The sequence below is a fragment of the Stylophora pistillata genome, chromosome 1 (genome assembly GCF_964205215.1).
Source record: "Stylophora pistillata chromosome 1, jaStyPist1.2, whole genome shotgun sequence".
Classification (NCBI taxonomy): Eukaryota; Metazoa; Cnidaria; class Anthozoa; order Scleractinia; family Pocilloporidae; genus Stylophora; species Stylophora pistillata.
Window position 1 is genome coordinate 2,490,763 of NC_142519.1, and position 27,746 is coordinate 2,518,508.

At 38.6% G+C, this 27,746-nt stretch overlaps 1 protein-coding gene and 1 pseudogene across 1 annotated transcript; both read right to left on the reverse strand.

The window, feature by feature from the left end:
- Nucleotides 1-2,421: 2,421 nt before the first annotated feature.
- LOC111340805 (fibroblast growth factor receptor 4-like) lies at nt 2,422-16,348 on the reverse strand. Its single transcript, XM_022947712.2, has 15 exons — nt 16,210-16,348; nt 14,492-14,666; nt 14,033-14,365; nt 12,161-12,466; nt 11,017-11,323; nt 9,912-10,053; nt 8,450-8,906; nt 8,045-8,152; nt 7,574-7,755; nt 6,944-7,066; nt 6,454-6,524; nt 5,942-5,982; nt 4,287-4,386; nt 3,629-3,728; nt 2,422-3,210 (listed from the first exon to the last, which is right to left on the reverse strand). The coding sequence occupies exons 2-15, from the start codon at nt 14,610-14,612 to the stop codon at nt 3,166-3,168; spliced, it is 2,436 nt and encodes an 811-aa protein (XP_022803447.2). The 5' UTR covers nt 14,613-14,666; nt 16,210-16,348; the 3' UTR covers nt 2,422-3,165.
- Nucleotides 16,349-16,629: 281 nt separating this feature from the next.
- On the reverse strand, nt 16,630-19,340 carry LOC148740801 (uncharacterized; annotated as a pseudogene).
- Between the last annotated feature and the right edge of the window lie 8,406 nt (nt 19,341-27,746).

The window sequence follows — 27,746 nt, forward strand, 5'->3', positions numbered from 1 at the left end:
GCGTTAGCGTTAGCTCTGAAAAAGGGCTAACGCTCGAAACGTCAGCTTTTTTATTCGTTACGGTGGCCAATTTACAATTTCAACTTAGTTCCTATAACCAAGGTACAAGAACAAATATTAATGTCATCGTTCTTTACCGTACAACTTCGGAGGTGAACGTAACCATATAACTAGATTCTGAAGATGTGATTTGGAGAGTATGGAGTGTCAAGTTTTGGAAAAATGTCGAGAATACGTAATACACCTTTGCATTCAGCGTGCTTTTTTATCTAAGAAAGTTTCGTCTAGTTAGTATTGACAAAAAAATTCACACCTGAGTCTTTCCCTTAATTTGATTTTTTGAAATCTCTCAAATTCTGGACAGGCAAGTGACCAGCCGCAACTGGGCTAGTTTCTCGAGGGAGGAAGACATAGGGCCCTGGGAACGAGACCGATGGCGCGACGGCTTCTGCATGTGAAAACACCGTGTCCCAACCAATCCGAGTGGACGGAGAGGGGAAGAGGCGGGTAAAAAAAGAAAAGACCTGGGCGTAAAAGAGGCGGATAGCAGTATCCAACGGATACATCACAATCCAGGGATAAGTGATAGCAAAACTTATAGCGTTATCCACTGCCGAGAGGTAGCTCAATGGATAGAGCGCTAGAGCGCTGGACTGTTGTGCGGGAGGTCGAGGGTTCAAGCCCCGGCCGGACCACTACTCAAGTTCGTAAAATAATTGAGAAGAATATGCTACCTTTCAATAACATTAAGAAATGGTTAGATATTCTAGTCTTCTCGGATAGGGAGGAATAAATGGAGGTCCCGTCTCCTACAGGGCTAGGGGGTAGGAGACGTTAATTTCCCACGCACGAGATTAATGTGTGATGGATGTCCTCACCTTGGGTGGGATGGATGGGATTTATTGGGTGGACTACTCGCATGGTTCGCATATGTTCCGTTCTAGTCCTACCCTACTGCGGTAAGGCAGTGAAAATGGTTAGAAAAAAAAAAAAAAAAAAAAAGAAAGAAAGAAAGAAAGAAGAGATTTATCTAGTGGAGGGCGTTATCCTACCTTCTGACCAATGGGGCCTGGGCTCTATCTCCTCCCCCACCCCCATCAAGTCAAATGACCTCCCGTTTGATCCTCACTTATTCCCTGTATAGGTGCATGGATGAATTGTCTCTCTGCACTACCTCCATCTGCTTTTGAAATCCAAGACGCCGATCAAGCCTTGCCGAAAAGAAAGAGGTGGACGCTTTCTGGCCAAAAATACGCCTGCATCGCACGCTGAAGCTATAATTGTCATGAAATTTCAATATACCTATCATCTCTAAAAACTGTCTAAAAACTGATTGTTCTCTTTGTACATTTATTGAACATACAGTGTAGCTCTGAGTATCCTCCCTAGAGTTGAGAGTTTCGACAGCTGTCAGCCATCGTTTTAAGAACTTAATTTATTGTTCGAAGCCATAAAAAGGTTTAAAAAAATTGGAATAGGTATGTCTCAAATTTTGATATAAGCGTCTCTCGGTGTTGTACCCTAACCAAGTACTTAAAAGATAAAAATGCGATGAGATACAATTTATCAAGAGGCTGTAGTCAATTCAATTTATCAATTAGCGAGTTCTACTTTATTCATAAAATTGTCTTAATATTAAGATTTAAATTTGTCGTGCTTGTTTAGAATGATTGTTTAGATACTCATTGAAAATCGAAGAGCTTTTCGGCGACAAAATCCAGCTATAATAAGTTCTACACTCACAAACAAATGGAACGGCTGTCAATAGGTCTTTAGAGATCGTAGTTCACCATTATGACAATATGGCAATGCAATAGGCATTTTGCAGCTAGAGATGGCGTGCTTAGATACCGCATAGCAACGCCATACTGGAGAGCAAGCAGTCCAGTGATCTCAGACAGTATAGAGGTCACAGAGATCTGCATTCAAACAAAGAATACAGCAGATAACAGGTCAAAAGGTATCCCAATTCGAGAAATCCAGTAAGAAGTAATCAACAGCTTCCCCAGAGTGTATCAGCAACAAAATCACACCAAAATTCGTTTTTCGCTGATACACTCCAAAGAAGCTGTTGATTAAAACTTACAAGATTTCTCGAAATGGGATACCCTTTAACTTGTTATCCGCTGTATTCTTTGTTTGAATGCAGACCTCTGTGATCTCTATTTTTTTCTGAGATCACTGGAGTGCTTGCTCTCCAGTATGGCGTTGCTATGCGGTATCTAAGCACGTGATCTCTAACTTCAAAAGGCCTATTAACGGCTACAAATAGGTTAGTCTAGACAAACATAATAGCCTACAAGCCTGAGGTCTTTAATGATAGCGCTGAAGCACAAATAATTAGTGCAGAGATCTCGTGGCTCACTTTGTTCAAGGCCTCAACTGATCGAGTCCTGCGAGCGAAGAAACGTTAACATAACATAATACATAACATAACATTTATTCAGGAAGCTAGAACGCAAATGTAAAAAAAACATCCTGAAAAGGGAAAATCGTGAGGTTAGCCCTGTATAAAAACAATTTCCCTTAATAAAAACATACAAAAGATAAAATTTAAAGGCTACAGATTCAATAAAAATTCAATAAATATTCAAATAAGTTTTAAGTCTACTCTTAAAAACCGACAATGATTCGGCGTGGACAATGTATCCTGGCAAGCTATTCCATTTCCCCACAATGCGAATGAAGAAACAATATTTGTAACAGTTACAAACCGCTCTTTTTAGGTAAAGTTTATAGTCGTGGTTAGCTCTTGTACGCTTATTGGCAAACACAAAGAAATCTGGGAAAGAGAGGTGATCAATACCAAAAACTATCTTATAACATTGAACGTTCGTGCCGTAGCAGCGTGAAAGGACTACCTGCTCGCAATTTTGAAAATGTACAGATACGTGCCTATATAAATTTTTCAGAGCAAAACTATTCCGCGCTAAGCTAGTACATTTACATGATACTGTGAAAAAAAATTGCGGAACCTAACTATCATGTAGGGAAACATTTGAATTCAAAATTTTGGAGCTTAGAAAGGACCTGGGTCAGGAACTGATATTCTTAAGCATAATTTTTCAGTGTCTTTACATGTTATACACTTATTTGAGATCTCGCGGTTGTTTTCATGTTAATAATACAACTGAATGAGGTGTTTGCTTTAACATAAGAGCGTCATTAAGTTTCTCCACCGTTGTCCACTGTGACATTTATATACGTCCTCTGAAATAAATCATTGGAATAAAGAGTCAACATTAACTATTCATTATTTAAGAAAGAAAAAATGAATAGTGATAGAAAAAATAGCTGTATATGATCTAAACCAAGGTAAAGAATGAACTTAGGAACACTGAAGAAAAAGAAGCAACAAATGTACACTCAAGCAGATTGCAAATGGACGAAAGGAAAAGCAAGCGGATGGAAGACTGTGTATGCGAATGAATGGATGGCTGTGTATGCGAATGAATGGATCGGCTGCAGTTGAAAATAAGAGGTTACATGAAGAACTGGTCGGGCGACATAGGGATCCATGGACGGGCAAATGGAGACAAATATGAATGACTGGATGAAGGGAGATAGGACAAATGTAATTATAAGAGAGGTGAAAAGAAGGGAAGAGATAGCTAAAACCGTTAGTTACCTTTACTTCTCGCATAAAATACTTCAGCTGCTGAGAAATCTGTGAAAATACTGGTCTCATCAAAGGATTTTCTTTCCAACAAGAGCTCATTAGCTCATATCTTAAAATTCAACACAGTATTAGTTAAAATTTGCCTGTGAGTTGATGTTTTCAGTTTCTGAACCGTCCATGGCAAGCGTAGAAAGGGGCACAATGCGATCACTGGCGAATCTAGGGGAGGGGCACGGGGGCCCGCCTTCCGCGCCCCCTCTTATTTTGGGCAAGATAATAAACGCAGAGGGAAGAAAAGCCAGCAGGTGAACACACAAACAAAACGCCCTCGCCCCTCTTCCTTAGCTCAAGGCCTGGATCCGCCGCTGGCGATGACCTTGAAGTCATGATGGAGATCATTGGAGAGACTTGTAAAATGTAAGATTTGACTTGACATGAAAAGCCGTTTTAAATCACAACGAATTACTCGATGCATTACTTAGATTTTCTACGTGAAAAAGCTTGTGTCAAAGGATCTTCCAAGACTTGGCTCGAGGGGCAGAACGCTTTTCAATATCATTACCAAGATAAGGCAAGTGAAAGTTTCATTATTATTTGAAACCCTGTACAAAATTATCAGTCATTCAATTAATTTACTTTTGGCATTATACAAGACTTTGAAGCTTACAGTTCTTCCGAGCACTGGTCGGGACGAGGCATCCGGTACCCTGTAGCCAGTCGACTTACTAAGGCAATTGGCGATGAGATGTCAGAGTATGGCAACTCACCTGTTTGGGAAAAAAGGGATATGATTCAACAAATCCAACGTTACAGAAACGACTCCAAGAAATAAATATTTCAGCAAAACCAGGCAAAACCTTTTTGGAACACCAATGGAATGAATTGGCTTGTAAAAAATTGGACAATCAGCTGCCTTTTAAGTAGCCGAGTTGGCTTATCATAAAAGAAATAAAAACTGTCCAATCACCAATCCGTAATGTGTCAGCTCGTGAAAAACAAACTCATGAAGTACACAGGTTAATTCCATGAATTTGAAAGACAGTAAGTACTTCAGCTGTAGTAACTTTACAAAAAAAAATAAGCATTGTAACAAACAAGAGATAGACCGTATAAATGAAGAGGGGACTTTTGGCATTCACACGGCCTATGCTTAAACACCATATCATAAAGCGGCCCCTCGATCTTGTTCGATTTCGTCTGGCCAGATAGAGTTAACTCTGGTCAGCCCTACAATGGTAATTCAGTTTCTAAATGGAGATGCTTGTTGGTTCATTGGTTTATTTGTTTCACACTATTTACATAAAATTAACGTAGATAGAAAAGTAAAGTTGCAACAAATGATTACAGAATAAAATAAATGAAATACAGATTATAAAAATGTGTGTGTGGTGGCCAAAGTAGCAAAGGCTTTCTAGTTGGCCACCACCTACTTTTAGATAAATAAAGAAATAGTACTGAGCTGGGATTAATGTGCAAGAAAGAATTACCGGTATAAATTCAAGGTATGTTAGAGATATATTGTACCAGGCAAGAATCTATATGGGAAAATTTTAATAAGAGAAGAACAGACACGCATATAGACCAACAAACAACAGCAAAAACAATAACAGACACACATACAGACAAACAAACAACAGCAACAACAATAACAGACACACATACAGACAAAAAAACAACAGCGACAATGGACAAAAGTAGAGACAGAGAAAAAGGAGACTGGAAAAGAACAACGCATCATCAGCAACAATAGCAGCAGCAGCAGCAGAACAACAAAGACCTACATATAAGCGGACAATTATTATTATTAACTGTTATTACTATAGTTATTTACATATGGATTGTTACATACTATATATCTGATCACTAAACAGATATCAGATATTATTTGATTGATGAGAGATTGGTGGGCCATATAAAGTTTCTTAAACCTGTTAAATGTTTTTATTTTCTTTTTCAATGCCAAGGGGACAGTTTCCCATACAGAGTACTTAAAAGTAAATTTGCCTATGTGTGTTCTGACTTGTGGTCGGTGGAAATTAAGTTTGGCGGATTGTCTGGTGTTATTATAGGAGTGGACAGCTGTTATAGGTATTAAAAAATTACGGAAAGTTGCAGGAATAGTTGTTGGATTGTTATATAGTTTAAATGCAAGTAAGCAGATTTTGAATCTCACAACATTTTCAAATTTTCAAATTTCAAGAATTTCGTATTGAAAAATAGCCTCACTCTAACGGATGGGAGGCTACTAGCTCGTGACAAGAGCCTGACTCGTGCTTCTTAGGATGTTGCTTTAAGTTGCACATAGCATCACGAGACACTTACCATAAGTGGCGATTTCCCATAGAACGATACCAAATGACCACCTGCAATAATGCACTAGACCTGAATAACTTCAACAAATAAGCAAACTAGCTCTGAATTGGCGATTAAAGATCGAGTCTCGTGGTATTAGTTTAGTGTTTATAGATACTTGCATCGCTTAAAACTTCGCTGAGTTTTGCATGTTTTTTTGGACCTCGCCTCTCGTATCAATTTCGAACAACGAATATGAGCATTTAGATAGTAAATTTACGGGAAGGAATTACTTAAGTGATGTTACGTTTTCAAGGTGTGTCAATAAATCCAAATACGTAAAAGATACACCATGCATGTACATGTGGACCAACAAAAACGTACAATTAAGTTCAGATGCACTAGTGTTAATGCTCCTAGCTAACTACCAGAGAGGTAGGCAGATGACTGTATCCGAAATCCTTTGCGCTAAGTAATTCTACTGGATCGAAGTCGAGAGACTGTTATCTGACGATATTAAATGTAAAAAAGCAGAAACTTACACATCACTCATGGATGTAAACTGCAGGTCTCGTAGGGATTCTAACGACGACCATCTCCACGGAACCTTGCCCTGGTGAAAAAATGGATTCGTGTCACCAAGTTCCTGTTTGTAGTACAGGAAATGTCACTTGAAACTACGAGGAGGCCGGATTCACGAAACGGAAAGACATCGATGTATTTATTTAGTATGGGCGATTTCTTTTTCAACGTTAAGAAAGGTAAGAGTTTCTAATATTGATTTCCAGTCAAATCCATGGGGATAATTACCGTGGCGTAATTATTGTTATCATTATTATTACTATTGTTATTGTTATCAGTACAGACACTTATCTATTAGCCCTAGTTAATCACTTAAATGAACTCGTCACATAACACACAGCTCATTAGTGTAAATTGTATCGTAAGACGAAATTGATTTCATTATTGTCTTTGATGCCAGTCTGTTTATTATTTTTTTAATGTTTGATTTTGATTGCAAAGCGTACTTACGCTGGAGGTTATGGTGTATATACCAGCATCGGATATGTCCCTGGCTAATCCAAAGTCTCCAACTTTAGCCACCAAGTTGGCATCAACTAAAATATTCCTGGCCGCTAAATCGCGATGAACGAACTGTGAAAGAAGACAAATTACTTATCTGTCCCTTAAAAGACGCTCACGGATATAGGGTGCATAGCTTATAGCAAGGTGCTAAAGATCTATGATATGTGCTTTAGTCACTTTACAGTCACTACTTATGCTATGGTGTAAATGTAGCATTTTAGGGGAAAGTTCATAAAATTTTGACACTTAAAAGAGAGTTAAGTGTATGATTGCAAAATGATTTGAGAAGGATGCAACCTAATGAGCTTTTCCCAAGATTTAAAACCTCAATGATTCCATGTATACTGCGAAGTCATTCTTTACTTGGAGTAAGAAATGACCAGAGATGTTAGACTCGCACAGTTTCCTGCCTGTATTTTATCAAAAACTCATTTTCGCTTTCGATGCTAAGTTTAAAATAAAAAAAAAAGATTCAATATCTCAAACTTCCCACGTACTTCTTAATCAAAGCAGCCATTTTTAATATAATTTAGAAATTTAACTTCACGTTATACACACAGTCAACTGATCTTGTACCTTTCTCTCCTCTAAGTGCTGCATTCCCGCGGCAATCTGAAATGCAATTGTAACCAGCTGCCGGTCATTCAGCTTACAGCAGACGTTATGATAATCATTCCTTTCTCCAGAAGCCCTCTTGGCTTTCAAGAGATTTTCCAGGCTTCCTCCACGAATCAATTCAGTGACCACAAGAATGTTTCCTAGAGAGGGTAGAGCAAACACATTAGAGTTGACACGATAAAGTAATGGGACACTATTTCCTCTTGGAATTGATCAACAGGCGAATCGTCGTTAAATACGAGTCAAGTTGTTGGATAGAGGTGGGACTCCAAAAAAACAATAAGCAAACCTTACATGATCTTCCCTGAATTTCACTTAGAAAAGGGTGATTTGTGATCAATAAACACAAATGTTTGCTTGTAGGAACATTTATCACCTGCAGCAAACATGCCTAGCTCTACGACGTTGCATCGTCGAAAACTGACTTACCTCCCTCTATCCGTGTACCAATCAAAGTAACAATATTAGGATGTTTCCCAGCTTGCTTCAAGGTCCTTATCTCATTGAGCAGAGTTTTTTTGGCGATGGCACTAGGGTCTACAATGACAAAGAAGAAAAAGCAAAGGGACTTCTTAAATTACTTCATTTTACTTGTGCAGTTCGCTTATCGTATCTGGCTATGGTAACAAACAATGTATGGAAAAAGTGCTTTGGTTGATCAAGGCTGCAGAAAACGTTCAGAATAGACAGGAGCAGACTTTATGGGTGTTAAGCACCAAAAGAAAAATGATGTAAAAAATAGGGTGAGGCAAAGCTTTCAAAGAAAAATCAGTTTCAAATTATACCACTGCACTTACGAATTAATAAATTGACATTTTGATTTTGTGTAGGTACCTTTTAGCTTCTTCACAGCCACATATGTCTTGTTTCCGTCTTTCCCACAAAGGCCACCTTTGTAAACGATTCCAAATTCGCCCTCTCCAAGTATTTCATCGAGTACTTCAAGATTTTCGCATCCTTCTTCAGTCTCTTGAGATATCTCTCTATAATCCCGAGGTTCATGGACACCCATGTCAACACCTTTATCAGCTGTTAAATTTTCAGCACCACCAATCATCTCATCCGACTCTAATCTCTCTTGATCTCTTTCTTTAATATCTTGCATCGGATCATCCTGATCACTTCCGTCTGGAAGCCCTCTGTCCCCTACTTCATCCCCCACTAACGGGCGCCTTTCCTCGGGGTTTTTGATGGTTTGACTATTGGGCGACCAATTGTTTTCAAGGTCCTGTATCCTGTTTGGCAAGCGTTCGCCTTTTTCTAAATGCATCATTGTTGCACGTTTTCCTCCCTGTCATTTTGTTGAAGAGAAAAGTCTATTGTGATTTAAATACAAGAATTGTGTTTAGCTGTTACTATAGTCATTTGTTTTAATCCCCTCTTAATCCCTACTCACTTGTTGAGCTAAATTGAAATTTCTTATACCTCGATCCAATGGTATAACGCAATGTCAATGGCATTTCTTTGATATGGAAGGAAACAAGGCTGCATAAAATCGCTGCGACATCTTACATTATGATGACCCTCATGAGATTTCATAATGATGATGATATTAAGGTATATAGGCAAGGAAAATAGCCTCTGCAGGCTTCTACATGAAATATCTACCGACCAAAAGTGGAAGAAAGGAGAATTTGGGAGAGAGGTAACAAGGATAGAAATGGGCGTTTTCCTTAGCCTGGACTCACTATGAAGGCCGAAGTTTTCCTTAAAAGGCAGAACTGACGAAAATATCATTATATGCAACTTTTCTGGTGTTCATAGGAATGCTGGAATTGACCGGTTTGTAGAGGGGAAAATTTTTCGTGTGTCATCGATCCTTGTTCTTGCAAGGCGAGATGCAGAGTCTAGAAAAACCTAGCAAGTTGTATATGTTATTATAGCTATTATCATTACAATTATTATTATTTTCACTATCATTAATAAAACCATCATTATTATCATTATCATATTTTCGTTTTTACGTTTATTTAGGAATACAAAATTTAGTTTATTTTGAACTTGTTTCTTTTAAAATCATAATAATCATTATTGTTATCATTGTTGTCATCCTTACTCAACGAAGCATGTACCAACCAGCTTTTCTTAGATTTTTTATCAGACATTGTAATGCAGTTTTCGATTTTTAATGATTTTTCATATTTTTTGTAAATATTTTTTACAGTAGTGAATAAAGGATTATTATTATTATAATTATTATTATTATTATCATTATTATTATGAACTCTTTTCTCTTTCGTGACGGACAGAGGAGATCATTACCTTGTCTGAAGATGTCGCGTAATGTATTATTTACCTCTTTATCGCGATTTCCACAGCGATTCCATACAAACCCGACGACTACACAAGTAATCACAGCTATAAAAATGCATGAAAGAGCAATTATAATAGTCTGGAATATTGAATTTTCTGGCTCCCTTTTCTCGAGGTTTAAGGGGCTATGAGTTGCTGTGGATAAATTATGAAAAAAAAAGAAAAATTAATTTCTCTATCTTTCTGCAGACCTAAATCTCAAGCATTGGAAGAAAAACATTACTTACAATGGTAGTAACAATGTTAATAACAATGCTAGCAATAATAATAATCATAATTAAGATAATGGTAATGATGATAATAAAAGGCAATGGTGGTAATAAAAATCAGTCCCCCTGAATTATAACTTGAAAAAAGATAAGGATGGAAGAAAGTTATAGAAGACGACAAAATAAAAAAAGAGTAGGGAAGAAGTAAATAGGATAAAAAAAGCATTTGAAATCCAGGCCTTCGCGAATTTGATCCAAAAGTCAATTCCTGGCAGGAACCTTCGTTAAGATCTTTATTTATTCCCTCTTCTTCCAAAAATATTTCGAATTCACCTTTGTTTACTACAGCTTCTCCCGATTGGCCACACAGGGAAGATAAATTGCTTCGAGGCTTATGCATATACCGCCCCTTCATCGCCATATTCTCGTGCAAAGAGGGAATTAACTATGTCAGGCATACCCTCCCTTTCCGGAGTGTGTGTGGCATGTGTATGTGTATGTATCTTTTTCCCCTGCTCATCAGGATTATGTTCGTAGAGGCAGTGGTTTCAAGGGATTGGGGCGCTTGGCTTGAGCTCGGGTTGTGTTGGGTTCAAGTTATGAAGCTGAAAGACATTTTAAATTCCCCAACTACCCGGACACAGACGACGTTCATTTGCCCATGATTGTCCGGAGGGGGTGGAAGGAGTTTAATTTGAGGCTTCGAATTGATCGGCGAAAATGAGTCACTACAAATCAGAACTGTTCAACTGAGTCAAGCCACCATTCGATATTCGTAGGTTAAAGCTAGATCGAACGTACTTTACTAATTCATGCAAATTTATGCGTTTAATTATACGGCCTGCATTTCAACATGAATTGTTCCCTTGATTTGATAACTTGCCTTCCTTTAAGTGTAAAAAAGCCACATTTGATGTCTTCTCTCCTGCACTGTTATTTACAAAGCATTGATATGTGCCTGCATCTTCCTTCGTCGCGTCTGTTATCAGCAGCACGCTGTGGCATCTTGTGTCATCTAAATCAAGAATGGTTTTGAACCTTGGATTGGTTTTTGTAACATTTGGATCATTGTTCTTAATCCATGTAATGTTTGGCTTGGGAAGACCAGTGGCGGTGCAGTTGAAAACTAGGTCGGAACCAACAGAATAAGTTTGACTTCTTGGATGTTCGACTATCTCCGGCTTTCCTGAAATTAAAGGAGAAGAAAAAGGTAAAAATATTATCGGAAAGGTAAGAAAAAATGAATACTAAGTTGAGAGGATATTTCCGAAGGGTAATTAAGGTAAGAAGAGTTAATGTGACCCCGTTCTTTTAAATGTACTCATCATAATTCTTGTTTCCCTGAGAATATAGTAGCATTAACCAGTAATTATTATATAGCTGGTAGCGCCCGTAGGCAAGATGAAGCGAATCCAGTGCTCTGATTTGCTATCTGAGCGGGCAAGGTGGGCCCATCCTGCCCGCCTGGGACTGCCCGCGTAAGAGAAAAATTGCGAGGAGCAGACTTTTAAAGCTCGTAACTTTTAAACAATGTCGGCAACGAAGTCGCAAAAAGCGACAAAGGACAGTCAAAACAAACCGAGCCTCTTAGGTCTGCTGTGCTAATAATACAGTTGGTTTTCTTTCCGAGCTCTCGAAATAAACAAGTCATTTTCTATTCTTATTAAAGCGAAATATTTTTGCTATATAATAAATCCTTTATTCACCAAGCTTGTTCGGATAAGATGGCTGGATATTAGCCTGGTTTTTTTTTTGCGTTTTTACGGACCTCGACTTCGTCCTGATCCATAAAAACGCAAAAAGGAACTCACGATCGGCCAACATCCAGCCATGTTGACATCACGTTTGGTCAGTAAAGCGTGAAGAATGAGCCAAATGAAATCGCTTTTCTAAAAATCATGCCCTTCTCCTTGGGACTTTTATAAATAGTTTTCTTTGTCCTGTATTAATATTCATGAATGAAGTTAGCCTCAAAGCACAAACTGAAGTTAGCATCAACTTTCATTTATTATATAAATCTAACCTAAATTCCTTGGGATTAGGAAAACAACTCCTGATTCTTTTCTACCGACACCGTTACTTGCAATGCACTGATATTTTCCATAATCTTCCTTCTTTACTCTTGTTAATAAGAGCAGGCTGCGAATTTTGTTGTCGTCCTGAATGACACTTGTTCTGGGATTCGACTGTAAAGAATATGAAGCATTGTCCTTTATCCAATGAATAGTTGGCCTGGGAAGACCCTTAACAGTGCAGCTAAATGTAGCATTGGAACCAAACGAGGCACTTTGGTTCTTTGGACCTTCAACAATCTCGGGTATTTGGGCATCTGCAAATTAATACCGATGCAATTATTTCCTTGCATTTGGCGCTGGCAATTGTCTTTTTGCGACCGTTCTTTAGGATGTCGGGAGCCTAAACCGCCTCCCAATTAGCTCAATGGATAGAGCGCTGGACTGTTGTGCGGGAGGTCGAGGGTTCGAGCCCCGGCCGGACCAACACTCAGGGTCTTAAAATAATTGAGAAGAATTTGCTGCCTTTCTATAACATCAAGAAATAGTTAGATATTCTAGTCTTCTCGGATAGGGGCTGATAGTTTCGAAAGAAACTGTTTGGGGCTGCGTCGGTGGGAGTAACGAAATAATTTGGAAATATCAACAAAGTTGAAATAATAAATTGGCCACCATAATGATTACAAAAGCTGACGTTTCGAGCGTTAGCCCTTCGTCGGAGCGAATAGAGGAATTGTGGGTTGTGTGGCCCCTATAGCAGCACTTTGGTTCTGAGGAACTCCCACTAATTCTGGCCCATTGCCTGAAGAAAAAAGGTAGATTGCAATAAGCATCCCCTGTTATCATCAAGATAATCTAGTTTGAAGCTAATTCAATTGTAATAAGAGAATGACTGTGTAAGAAGAATATATTCAATCATCACACCTTTCTGCCACACAAGAAAGATGAATTGCATAGGTGGGTGCTCAGAGGAAACTATTTCTGGGTCATCCTCCCTTGCGGGAGTGTGTGTCCGTGTTTTTTTGAAACGTTACCATTAGCTTATTTTGTATGAAAGTGATAGTGTATTTTGTATTACGAAATAATTATTTTCGCTCCTTCCGAAGAATATGTACCTTTTTTTTTGCTACAGAGTCCCATCGCTTTGTAAGAATCAGTGCATCATAACAGTTAATAAGATAGTGCACATTGCAGGTCAATTAAATTTACTCTTCATTCAAATTTAATTGCTATCTGCGTGAAAAATTTGTTTCTCTGGGTAGTGCATTTCGATCCCTTTTAACCAATTGCCACATAAAGGAACTTTGCGAAATTTTTTTTTTTTTAGCAGTGAATCATATATTGGACTTGTCTGTTAAAACCAAGTATCCAGAAATCGAGAGATTAATTTAGAACATTGAATTACCACATCATCCTTTTATAAGCTGTGCAAGAGGCTTCTTATTTCGGAACATTCTTTTTTTTTTATTTTAAAGATATCCCATCATAAGTGTCTAGAATATTCAGTTACTGCTAGAAAAATTGTTTTTTAGAAAAAGGTATGACTCATTCGGCTACTATATATAAGGCTCGAGATCGTAAGATTTAGTTGAGGTTTTCAGAAGTTTAAGATACCACTGTCAAGTTATTTCGCAGACCAATAAAGTGTTTTAAGTGGAAAACAAAAGTCTTCTCTTAGCTTCGTGACACCTATCCATACACTTCAGGAGTTTCTTAGATGCTGATTATTGAAGGCACCTTATTCCTGAGTTAAACATCATTACCAAAGAAAATAGTAATAATATGCTATCGCAGCGAAACCCAACACACGGCACCCACCTTTGCAATAAAGAATATAGAATGTCTGTTGTTATATAAAGGTATAATAAGCCTGGTTTGCTTACCTTTGATCTCTATTTCAAATGGTTTCCTTGTGCAGTGTTTTGGGTGACCATTGCCCGCTTGGCAAGTGTAGCGCCCAAATTTGTTAACTGTCAAATTTTTGAGCACTAATGGGCAGCTTAATTTAAGTTTATGAGCATGTATGTTTGAGGGCTGTTGGCATTTTTCTCCAACTTGTCTACCCTGTGGATCGTACCACTCGACATAATCGACCCATCTATCCATATACCCTGAGTCTATCCTTCTGGGCTCCGCTGTACAAGTCAGGGTTATTGAGGCACCAATGGGTAAACTGTTTTTCTCTGAACGTGAAGAGATGTCGACAACGGGTCGAACTGTTCAAGAGAGAAAACTCGTGGATTAAAAAAATAAATGAATAAGTGAACTGCTGGATTTAGATTAAAGCAGTTAGGTGTAAAAAGATAGAGATACTCTTCATGCCAGGATGTTTCACCACTTACTTTTTAGGTTGGAATTACATGTTTCGCCTCTGACAAAGGGAAGACTCCACAAAACGCCAGTAAGAGTCAATAGTAATATGCACTTTGCCACTTCTCTTAACCAAGAGTCACGCATCATCATGGAATGTAAACGAATTATGTTTTGGTGTTTCGTAAAGCCTGTTAATGGGATTGCCTTTTGGAAAAAACGGAATGAAAATCAGCAAAGAAAAGGTTTCACCTGACCGGAAAGGATCTGACACCCTAAGAAAATGTTTTCTCTAAATCTATCTCAAGGCTTACCAAAAGGAATTTGTACAGAACTATGGATGATTAGGACTTTCAATGATTTTAATAATCTGTTACAAAGAGATATGTCAGTTGTTTGCAAAACAGGCGAATGCTCAGTATGATTTACATGAAAATTGTAGCCGTCATCTTTGATTTTTACAGCAGCGGAAGGCTGGGTAGAGAAAGAATTTTGTACCAAGTGGTAAGCGACAGTAAAAAACAAGGACAAACAAAGGAGAGGGTGGGCAATTACCTTCCCCCCATCCCCTCTCTAAACCGTTAACTATACTAGATGGCTGATCGATCACATACATGTCCAATACACCCAAACCGTTGCGATTCGTCTACGGTCGTTCACGAATCGTCACACCGGATGTTAAATCGTGCGTTAACATACCGGGAGTCAATGCAAGAAGCGTAAGCAATATGTGAAATTTCCATGGTATGCCGGAAGTCGAATCGTGGGTTAACACACCTGAAGTGGCACGCGAGAAATTAGTGAAAAGAAGTGGCATGGTACGAATACATGACAACATCAACCTTCCACATTCTTAAAGCGTGAAACTACAGGAGGTCTATCGTCAGAATATCATAAACTTTGTATACCGTGCATGTAGCAAATGTTGACGATTCAACACAAGTGCCAGAATTTTCTGAACCATATAGTGTAGAAAATGTTGACGCTTCGACACAATTCTCCCCGCTCGCTTTGGGGGGCGGGAAGATGAGAGATCCTTGGAGCGAGGTTGGATGGCAAACTTCAGAGTGGTCATTTGTTTGTCATTATTGTTATATAAGCCAGAAGTTGACCTCTTCGGTTTTTTACCCATCATATACATGCTTCCGTTTGGGGACCGTATCACCGAAAAGACAATGGGAGTTGAAAGAATCATTTTTGTATATGTTTCAAATAGTTCATCGACAATAAGAAGTGCCAATTAGTTTTTTAGAAATAGAACACCTTACTTCGCTTTCCATTGTAATAAATTTTTCTTTTTCGTTATGTGAATAAGGACCACAAAAAATTACACGTCGAATTTAGTGGGTGAACATGACAGACTACAATAGAGTATTACTTATATAGTTATGAATAAATATTAGCGAAAATTCAGAATTGTCTGAATATAATGTTCAAGACAAAAAAATGGCAATAACACTTTCCACTGAAAATTATACAAGCCATGATATAGCCAGTTGAGAACCATAACCTGATAATACAACGTCTTGTAGCAAAATATTTTGTTCGATAATAAATTGTATCGCTCTACACTCCTTTTGAAAAATAACTTTATTTCAAATAGGTTTACGTCTCCGTTTTTTACGACGGCATGATCGAAAAACACATCGTCACTATTTTTAATTTTCTTATTTATTTATTCAAACGATAACTTTTTTGGCAGCGAAAATGCAAATGAAAAAGCCAATGCGTGGAATTGGGATACACTTACCTTAGGGTTTAGCTGTGAGACCCATCAACATACTACTCATTGGAAGGTAGTGGAATTAGTCATAGGTTGTCATACAAAACGAAGTCCGATGGAAATGTATGCGCACTCTACTGAGTCAAAAATAAACCGTCATACGAAACGACATTTTTTATTAATAGAAAACACGTCAACAGATGTTGTCTGAGGAAATGACGGTTGGGGCGAAAAGTTCCTGTTGAGTCAACAGTTTAACAAGATCAAAGATTATGTTCGCAATGCCTGTTTCTCATCAAATTGTAAGATGCTACTATCAACCAATTTGTAAATTTGTGTCCCGCGGACTAGGGAAAAGAGACGGGACGATATACGTATACGCTGAAGCGGCGATTCGTGGGGGGAAAGTTCTTTTCTCGTAGGATAATCGTAAACAACTGGGCTCAGTTATGTTTCTCCCAATATTTTATTTATCATTTAAACTCATTCTTCCGTTTAGGGCAGTATTCTGTTTCACCGTCGAACGGGAGTTTATCCAGAGTTCAAACAACAAATAAACGTTTAGAACTTCATTTTTCCCTTTCCTTTAGCTTTCGTTCCTTTAGCTTTCGTAAAGATTTTCTAAAACATTTTACAATAAAAATCTGCGATAAAATTTTGGAAAACATTGCACGACGTTTCGACGTTTCCAGAGCGTCATTAGCAAGTGAGACTGAAGTAACAAAACTAAGATATATATAGATGAGAAAATGAATAAATTAAGAGTCATTGAGAGTCAAACAAATAGCTTAGCCTTAATGGAGGCGGTCTGGGTGTTTAAATCAGGTCTTATTGTTCTTATGTACAACATTTCATTGACCAGGCAATCCCATTTCGTGCAGCATTTTTTAAGCCCCCGAAATTGGCTCTCATTGAGTAAGTTAACGTTCCCATGAGCATCTTTCAGATGACGACCAATGGCAGAATATCGATGATCAACAATGCGCTGAAATAGATGGCGTGTCGTATATCCGACATAATTTCAATCGCACAAATCACATTTATAACAATAGACAACGCTGTGTTGATTGACGATAGGTGGCTTGATTTCTTTAAGCTTAAGATCATGCTCAAGTTTCTCGCTGGTGAATACTGGTCGTACATCAATGCCAATTTTAGAACTGAGATCCCGCATCTGCTTTTTAACTGAGTTCCCTGAGGTTTGATCTTTAAACGGGATGGTGGCTCTTAAAGTTTCATCAGTAACAGGTTTCGTCTTAGTCTCTTCTGTTGAGGGGTAATAACATTTATCAATTATGCCACTCACTAACGAACTTGGGTATCCAAGGTGAGTAAACATAGATTGTAGACGTTTACATTCATCGACGAATGCGGCCTGATGCGTAGAGGACAATTCCCTTGCACGATGAAACATTCTTTCAACAAGACAATTCTTATAGCGCAAATCGGTATGGCTTTGAAAATGGAGTAGTAGGCCCGTGTTTGTAGGTTTACGATAGGCATTGGTCTTAACTTGTTGCAGTTCTTTGTTATCGACATTCAATAAAAGTAATTGAGTCGTTGTTGCAAACTGAGCTCCATTGTAAAATCAATACTGGGGTGGATTACATTGAGTACATCAAGGAAACCTTCTGCTACATCGGGTTCAGGCATTATCACAAGCGTATCATGCATCAACGTAACGCCTGTAGAATGGAGGCATCCTTATCAGATAGTCTTTCTTCCAGATGGCACATAAACATTGTATTGTATTGTACACATGTTCTAATAAAGGTCCCATTGCAACTCCTTCACACTGTTCGTAAAGTTGACCATCAAACTTGGAGAGTTGATCAGTGGATGTCATTCTAAGAAGTTAAGCGACCTGATCCTTCTGTATGTTAAGGTCTTACGATAAGTTGAACCAATTATTGGTAAACACTTTATCGACGCGGATGTTGATTGTTTCTTGAAAAGGAACCTTTGTAAACAGTGACGGGTGAAACTTGAAATTTGAAAGGAGCGATGTGTACGTTACATGCAAACGTCTACCCCCAAACTTGGTACGTGATAGTCTTCGATTAGAACTTAACAACAAAATCGCAAGAAAGTATCCCTGCTTTGAAAACTTTGATCATAACTCTAAAGTATTATTCCTTTTTAATAACGCTGATCCGTCTATATGTAGACTCATTTCTGCTTTTACATTCCAAATAATGAATATCAGACAGTAAGTTCTTTTAAAGACGAAATGATGTTAAAAAATTATCGTTACTTTTTCTTACTTAGGTAACGCCATGTACTACTTATGGAAGTACCTAATAAAGTTGTTGTTGTTGTTTAATATCGTTGTTTAATATTTCAACTTCATACACACTAAATTTGGAGGAAATCTGAAGTAACGCCTTACCATACGAGTCACGGGAAGTTATCTTTGTATGAGGTTATATTTGTAGGGGCTGACCTTACAGGGTTAGAGAGATTACTTTCACATCCTGGGATGATGCCACAAGCGAATAACCCAACAGCAGCTGCAAAAAATAATACGCGACGTTTACTAAATCCCATAAAATTCATTGAATTGATCGGTGCTTTTTATTTCGATCAAGTGGGCGTAATTTATTTACCGTATATTCACACCGGCATATTATAAGCCACCGAGATTCAAAGTTCTCTCATGAAATCAGGGAGTTGTGTTTAAGTCAGTACGAGAAAGATTGATAACCTCAGGTTGCCACAAACCTCTGAAGACTTAAAAAGGATACGAGTAGTATGTGTTCTCCTTCGTCGAACGCAATATATTTATCATAAATTTTATTATTTCTATTTTTTGAATATTTCGCGGTGTTCCGGCTTGTTAGAGTGTTCCGGAAAATTCAAGGATCCGCTAGCATGTTTTCTCATGTTCTGGCATTTTCCTATATGTTCCGGTGTTTCGGTTTCTGATGTTCCAGTGTTGTGTTATTCCGGTGTTTCTGCGTATTCCGGCGTGTTCCAGCGTTACTAATTTTATAGTTCTCAGTGGTCTGTACATACTATTTTATAAGCAATATATATGAGCAGTTTTTCGGGTTTTATGACGATTTTTAGATTTTTCAACCTAATGAAGGCTTCACCGAAACTTTCTTCTTCCATGATATATAATTGATTTTCACTTATAAGCAAATATCGGCAAGTACTTTGTGAAGAAAGGCTCGTTGTCAAAGCCCTCGAAAACAAAACTCAGCGGACTACAAGGTATATGTTGCGCGGAGTCTCAATAAAGCGCCCTGTTAAACGGCGCGTAATTAAACCAAAAACACCGTACACCACCTTATCGTTTGTTTCTGTTTGTTTGCGTCTCTTCTTTATTTTTTTAATTCATCTCATTGTTCTGGCGTATTCCGGTGTTCACGTGCTCCTTCGTTCTCATACTTACTAGGGCAGGCGGTCATGTGATGTCGGGCTATGGCAGTCCGCCTGGTTGGAAGAAAGAAAATGTGATTTAACAATTATAGTTAAAAAAAAAACAAACAAACAAACAAACAAGCAAACAAACACTCTTAGGCAATTATTATTTCACCAGTAAATATGTGAAAAATGTAGAAGCCTGAAAAGACTTAATGTGGCTCAGTTGATGATTAGAAACTAAGCGTTGTGACAAATGATATTCGGAAAGGAAAGAGAAGATGTAGCAAGGCCTCATTCTATATCTGGGCACCAAGCAACCCGCTAATCTTATGCAATTTTGACTGATTAGAAATTTCCAGTTTTCGAAGACACCTTTATCCATAAGGACCTTGATATTAAAAGCAATCATAAGATTAGGAGCCTTGCTGACACTGATAGGAACCTCATGACGAATAAATGACTTGTGCCTCTTCAAATAGCATAGTTATTTTATCACACAACACTTACCATAAGTAGCGATTTCCCACAAGACTATACCAAATGACCACCTGAAGATATGCGTCAAGGCCTTAATAACCTCATTAAATATTGAAAGCTCATAGATGGGCGTTTAGTCTAAATTTCCAGAGAATTCGCCGAGGTATCCCTGTTATGTGGGTCGCGTGCAGTTGAGCATTATTTTCTCGGTCTTCTGACTTCGATATGTAGATTATCGTTGTCGTTGTTTTTTTTTTTTCCGTTTTCTCTTGGCAGTTGAACTGAGTTTAATTTACCAAAATATTGCAGTGATTGTCTTTCTTTGCGAAACTTGCGAATTTTACAACTTCAAACAACTTAAGATGAATCTTGGAAACTGAAGTTACGTTTGAATCCATTGGAAAATTAAAGCGGCCAGTCTTATGAAAAGGTCAGGCGCTGGATGCAGCCTGGGCAAGATACAACAGTGGAGTGATTTTCTAGTCGTCACTTTGTCAGTCCGACAGTGAAGCAGTAGATATGGCACAAGATCCAGAAGTGCCCATTCTAAGCAAAGGGAAAGGAAAAACTAAATTGAACGAAATTAAAATGAAATATAGTATCGGTGTTATTTTGGTCGTCAACCAAGTTTGACAGATTTAAAAGCTTCGGCCTTTTTAGTGCGAATGCAATAAAGGAGACAAAAAATCTCCAATATTACAAAGACGAGGGTCGCTCTCATACATTTCATGAAACTGCAAGTACACATATATGATTCTTATATATTCAAGTTACGTTAGAGTTTGTTCTTTTGCATTTTCTCAGACTTCGATATTGATTGCAAAGCGTACTTACGCTAGTGGTTATGGTGAATATACCAGCTTCGGATATGTCCCTGGCTAATCCAAAGTCTCCAGCCTTAGCCACCAAATTGGCATCGACTAAAATATTTCTCGCCGCTAGATCACGATGCACGAACTGTGAGAGAGCCACATATAAAAATTCTTAGTTAGAAGACGCACACGGATACCAAAGTGCAGAATATTGTCAATGTTTTGTAAATTCACTCTACAGCATTCAACTCTGCCTTAAGACTCCCATTCCAGGTGTACTGCGCTGTCATTCTCTACTTGCTGATAAAAAATGGACACGGACATTGCACTTTTAGAGTTTCCTTCCTGAATTTTCTCAGAAAGTGGTTTTCGCTCAAAATTGTCATGTAGAAATCGATCTTACCTCTAAATGTTGCATTCCTGCGGCGATCTGAAATGCAATTGTAACCAGCTGCCGGTCATTCATGGTACAGCAGACGTTATGATATATGTTCCATTCCTCTGGCGTACAAAAATATAAGAACTTCTTATATTCACTGTATCTCTGGCGTACTCTTGGCCTTCACGAGATTTTCCAGGCTGTCACCGCGAATCAATTCCGTGACAACGAGAATACTTTCTGGGAAGAGTACAGCAAACAGTTAAGAGTTGGTACAGATAAAGTTTGTTGGTGTAAGCAAGTTAGATCCGAAGGACCAAGAGTCAAATATTCTAAATGATTTTTGAAGTATTTTTCCTTAAAACAAGAGTTTTGATTACTGTTTAGGAAAGTAGTTCCTTTCATTATAAGATTAATACTGTTCTAACTGATCTTACAAACGGCCGAAGCCTTCCCGATGGACCGTAAATTACAAACTCTACAAGCCTATCATTAGGCAAGTTTTGTTGTCGAACACTGACTTACCTTACCCTATCCGTGTGCCAACTAAAGTGACAATATTTGGATGTTTCCCAGCATGCTTTAAGGTCCTTATCTCATTAAGCAGAGCTTTTTTGGCACTGGCTCTAGGGTCTACAATAACACAGGGAAAAGACAGAGGATTTCTTAAAATACTTAATTTTATGTAGAACGCTCTTTATGTAGTACGCTCTTTTTGCTGTGGTAACAAAATAATTATATGCAAAATGAAGCTTAGAAGAGACAATACTGGAATTTCTGGGAATTTTCCACCGAAAGAAAATTGTGAAAAATTAGACCACTAAATCAGAAGTCAGTGGCAGCTGTATAGATCTGTAAAGCTACAACCATATAGATTGGCCAGTAAGAGAGCTCACAGAGAAGTATATAGAGACACACTACTATATTTAGGAACTAACGAGTTGACATTTTCATAAAGGGGAGCATCTATGATCTGTTTCGTGTTCCTTTTAGCTTTTTCACCACTACATCAGTGACATTTCCATCTTTTGTACAATATAGACCTTTGGAAACGATCCCAAATTCACCCTCACCGAGTATTTCGTCCAAAACCTCAATATTTTCCATGTTGTCGCATTCTTCGACCGTTTCTTGAAAGATCTCTCTCCAATCCCCTTGTTCGTCGACACCGAGGTCAACGCCTCCATCAGCAATGAGCTTGCCGCCACCTGTAGCTCCCTCACCGCAATCCAATCTCTTCTGACCTCTCTCCTCTATATCTTGTATCGAATGGCTCTGACCACTTCCGTCTGGAGGTTCTCTTTCCCCTAATCCATCTCCAACGATACACACCAGTGGCCTTTGCTCGGATTTTGTGATGAATTTGGGATTGGGCGACTCAAGTTCCTCTATTCCTTTTATTAAGCATTGGTCTTTTTCCAAAAGCACCTTGGTCGCACTCTTTCTTCTCAGTATTACATTGCAGAGAAAACGCAATTTTGACATATATTCAAGAAGCGTGTTTAGTTTTTATCACTACTATTTCATCAGCATTTGTTCAAGACTGAAGCATAAATTTCGGCTAAGATCACACCTAACTTGTTTCACCACGATAATCTTCAAATGTGATGATTTTAAAGTATCTAAGCATTAAAATATGATCGTATTGCTTCATCAGCCCGATGAAAATGGGCCATATAAGCATTATAATAAACTCAAATTTTAGCATACCGCTGCTGAAGGTATTTACTGATCCAAAGTGGAAGAAAGAAGAATTTGGAAGAGTAGAAGTACTGACAGAAATGAGTGTTTTCCTTCGCCTCGAGATCATCTGCAGTTGACAAAACAAAACCAGAAAGTTGTTACTTCTGTAGAAATAGACACATTTAAAATCAACGAAAATCCGCACACAACTTCACTTTTACTGAAGTCCAGTGGATAACTAGAATTTATCAGCCTGGTGCCAGGTTTCATAGGGGGCAGGTTATTCGCGCCTTTTCAATCTTATTTCTTGCAGGGCGAGTTGCCACAAGAGTCAAAAGACTTCATAAATTGTAAGAAAACCTTTCTCCCCTCCAAAACGGACCAAAGAGATTAAATGTAAAGATGTGACAAGGACCACAAATCGACATCCCGAAAGGCACGAAAACGTTGACCCTAATCTGAACATTGTATATGAACGCCAGTATATTAACAAAGTTGCCCATTATTTACCTCTTCACCGCGATTTCTAAGCCGATTCCACAAAAGTACAATGATTACACAAATACGTGCAGCTGCTAAAGCACAGAATAGAGCGATTGTTGTCCTCTAAGGTGTTGAGGCTTCTTCTTCATTCATAGAATCTAGTGGAGTAAAGATATTCAATCTAACAGTTAACAGATGGATTTGCAAATTTTATAGATATATGAGGGCACGAAAAGTTTTTTTGTGTATGATAAGCTCTTTTCAATAAGGCCAGTCCTGATTGGCTTCTTTTAATGCTATTATCTACAATGCACTGGTATTTCCCATAATCTTCTATCTCTACCCCTGTAATCAATAGCTGGCTGCAAAAAAAACTCCTTTTCTGGTTCTCTTGGCTAAGATTTTAAGGCATGAGGAGCATTGTCTTTTTACCAGTGGATGACTGGCCTCGGAAGGCCCTTAGTAGTGCAGCTGAAAATAGCTTATGTCAGGTAGTAAGACATAAATGAGGGTAATCAATACTCCTTATTCAAATTCCAATTTTAGTTTGGCAGCAAGCTAGTCTCCTTCGCAGCCATTGTTTGGGCTCGTCACGCAACGTTCCCTCCTCCACCAACCGGCTGCTTAAACCCGATATAATTTGGATATATCAACAAAGTTGAAATGGTAAATTGGCCACCGTAACGATTACAAAAGCTGACGTTTCGAGCGTTAGCCCTTCGTCGGAGCCGCATTCCTCTTCGTCGGAGCCGCATTCCTCTTCGTCCGAGCCGCATTCCTCTCCCTGGTTTTAGCCAATCGCGATTTCGCTCATATAATTCTGAGTAAGTCCCGCCAAGACTAGTCGTCCAATCAAAACTCGTGTTCTATCAGCGGCTCATTGAGCAGAGAGAATGGCCACTTTCGAAGAAGCTTTTGTTTCGACCGCTTCCAAATTCAAAATTCCTAGTTTAAATGATCCCCAGTGGCTGGCAATTGAGAAAATTCTTCTCCAAAAAAAAGATGTATTTGTAAACCTACCTACATGGTGTGGAAAATCCTTGATTTATCAGGCTCTTTCACTCGTGTCCGTTCACATCAACAATCTTGCTGGGCTTATCGTCGTTATTGTTTCTCCTCTCGTAAGTCTTATTGAGGATCAGATCAATTACCTGCAAAATATTGGAGTCAGCGCGGTAAACTTTAGTTCCCAAGCAAGGATTGACCACCCTAGTATTGAGTATGGAAAATATTCGTTAGTTTTCGGCTCAACAGAAGTGTGGCTCAAGAATGATCGTTGGCGATGGATGCTAGGAAATGATGTATACCGTGCGAGGTAATGTACTGTGGCTGTCTATGAAGCACATGTTAAAAGACAGTGGTAAGTCAAGAACCAATTCCTTACTTCTCTTTACGTGCCATTTTAGCTTCGTCGTATGTTATTAAGCTTATACATTTTCCTTTTATAATTACATCGAGTGGTAAACAATAGGCATGTTTTCTCACTTTCTCGAGGGCATTTCCAAAGCAGATGTGATAGACGTAAACTTAATTTTACTTCATGTTTTGCGTTTGAAATCTTGCGATTTATGTAGAGAAACATCTTCATACTCATAACAGACGGTACTTTAATGGTGAACTATAGTCTTGGAAATGTATGATCATATAGGTGTTATTGTGTTCACAGTCCTGTCAAGGAGCTCTTGTTCACCGACATTATTCTCCTCGTCCGTTCGCAGCAGTCTCTTTGCCCTGGGTTTTTCTCTTGTATTGAAGATCACTTCTGTTTATTTTTTGATTTCTTTCAGTTTATCCGATGCCGCCTTGAACTTTATCAAAAGCTGGTAGCCTTTGTCTCTACAAACAAACAATTTTCTGTTCTCCGCGCAGTGATGCACGTCAACAGTGAGCGAAGAACGAATTGGTTCAGCAACATCAAATGAACTTTTGCTGAAGATGTAAATTTTATCCTTTGCGAGTGAAATCGAGGAAAAAGTGAAGCATCTTGTCAGTCTGAGATGACTGGCAACTTCTCCCGAAAGCGCCGATGAATTTACGCGGGAAACTTACGTCATTGAAATTTGATTGGTTTTATCGTGAAACCAAAGGCGACTTGTGATTGGTGCAAACCCGAATTATCACGTGCAGTCACCGTGAAATCTAAACAAAGGGAAAGAAATGCGGCTCGGATTTAAGCATCCGGTTGGTGGGGGAGGGAGCATTGCGTGACGAGCCCAAACAATGGCTGCGAAGGAGACTAGCAGCAAACCCACTCATTTAAAAAACATATAACTGATTCGCTATTCGTTTCCTAAGTGTGTAATTTTGTTTCTTTAACGTTGCACTTAGTTTAAACCATTAAACAAGAGAACTTTTTGGAACTTTCCCTTCACGATTAGCTTTATCTACTTAGTTTAAGATGTCTGGGCTAAGGCTTCTGGGATATACGAATAAACCAGTTCGAAGGAGACCTCACTTTAAGGGGAGGTTTGATAACGAGGAGATCAAGGGAGTGCAGGACCTTTTTGGCCTCTCAGGGAAGATAAATTGCTTCGAGGCTTATACGTATACCACCCATTTATGGCCATTTTGTTTTTGCTCAGGGGAAACTATGTTAGGCATATCATTCCTTTCTGGACCGTGTGTGGCATGCGTACTTGTGTGTATGCTTTTTCCCCAAATCATCATGATTATGGCCGCAGAGACATTGTTTCCAAGTAATATATTGGGGCGCTTGGCTTGGAATCTGGGTGGTGTTGAGTTTAAGTTATGAGGGTGAAAGACTTGACATCTCCGGTTCATATTCCCACCCCCACGTAGGAAAGATAGTAATATACCCGTGAGTTGTCCGTAGGGGGGAAGGAGGTTGACGCTTCCAATCGGCGCAATCGGCGCTTCGATTGGCGCAGAACGAGTTACTACAAATCAGAACTGTGAGTTAAGCTACCATTCGATGCTCGTAGGTCAAGTTATAAACTGGATTTTGTTCGGCCGCGAAAAATTATCTATTTCTAAGCTAGATGGAGCGCATTTCACTAATTCATGATCATTACTAGTATAAAAAAACAATTTCGTTCAATGCCGCGTTCATGTTTCTTTTGATTGATCTCTAGATAAACAAAGAAAGGAAATACAATGCAAAAAGATAAAGATAAAGGGAAATGGAAAACATGAAGTTTTCATTTGTTAGATATCTCATTTATTTATTTATTTATTAATTTTTCTTGAACTGTGGATGCACTCCCGTTCAACAATGAAACTACAGAATTTCGCTTGAAACGGAGAAAGAGGCAGCTGGTCATAGTTGTTATATAAAGGTATGATTAGCTTGGTTTGCTTAACTTGGATTCCGGCTATTACAGATGATTTTTTTTGTGCAGTGTTTTGCATAGTCATTGCCCGCTTGGCAAATGTAATGACCAAATTTTTCAAATGTCAACATTTTAAGGACTAATGGACAGCTTAATTTAAGTTTATGAGCATGTGTTTGAGGGCTGTCGGCATTCAGCTACAACGTGTCTACCTTGTGGATCGTACCACTTGATATAATTAACCCATCTATCCAGGTATCATGAGTCTATCCTTCTGGGCTCCGCTGTACAAGTCAGGGTTATTGAGGCACCAATGGGCAACCTGTTGTTTTGTAGACTCGAAGAGATGTTGACAGTGGGTCTAACTGGATTAGAAAGATTGATGATAAATCGCTATACGAAAAGAAAAACATGTAAATTACACAATCTTTTTTCTAGCCTGTCCTACGTTGATAAAGATTATGATTAAATCTACTTTATGTATGTATTATGTGAAGTTCATAAACTCTTGACTTATCAAGCGTCTTAACGAAACGTCATGCATTTGTTATGGGGGTTTTTTACCACTCGCTTGGTGAATTAACAAGAGGTACTAAGACTCTATACTTTTCTTCTTTTATTCCGTCCTCTTCTATTGTTGCTACTACCTTCTGCTACCACAGCTATTTCTCTTCTAACTTCAGAGAGGAGTGCCCTCTCATTTAATGCAAAAATCACAGACATGTTTGGGTTAGCTGACCGTGGGAATTTCCAAAACAGGATATTCAGTGTGGGTAAAACTCAAGGTCAGTTTTACCAACCCAAACATGACCACCTAGCAAACTAGTTATCGTTAACCATAACAAGCGATCAAAATGTCTAGCATGGTAAGAACTGAGCCAAGTTCAAGCACACACTAAAAATAAATGATCAAAACTATAGATCTACCAAAATAGCACGTAGGGGCGAAAAGGCGAGACTTAATAAAACACAAGGTAAACCTAAAAATACTCGAAATATCAATCCTTGAAAATGCTCTAAAACATTCCTCCCCGCCTAAATTAAGCATCGTCCTCGATGCGGACGGTAGGG

Coding starts and splice junctions, on each gene's coding strand:
- LOC111340805 (XM_022947712.2), bottom strand. CDS start 14,612: ATGATGATGCGTGACTCTTGGTTAAGAGAAGTGGCAAAGTGCATATTA. Junction 12,467..14,032: donor ATTTGAAATAGAGATCAAAG/GTAAGCAAACCA, acceptor ATTAATTTGCAG/ATGCCCAAATACCCGAGATT. Junction 3,211..3,628: donor ATTTTATGCGAGAAGTAAAG/GTAACTAACGGT, acceptor GATTTATTTCAG/AGGACGTATATAAATGTCAC.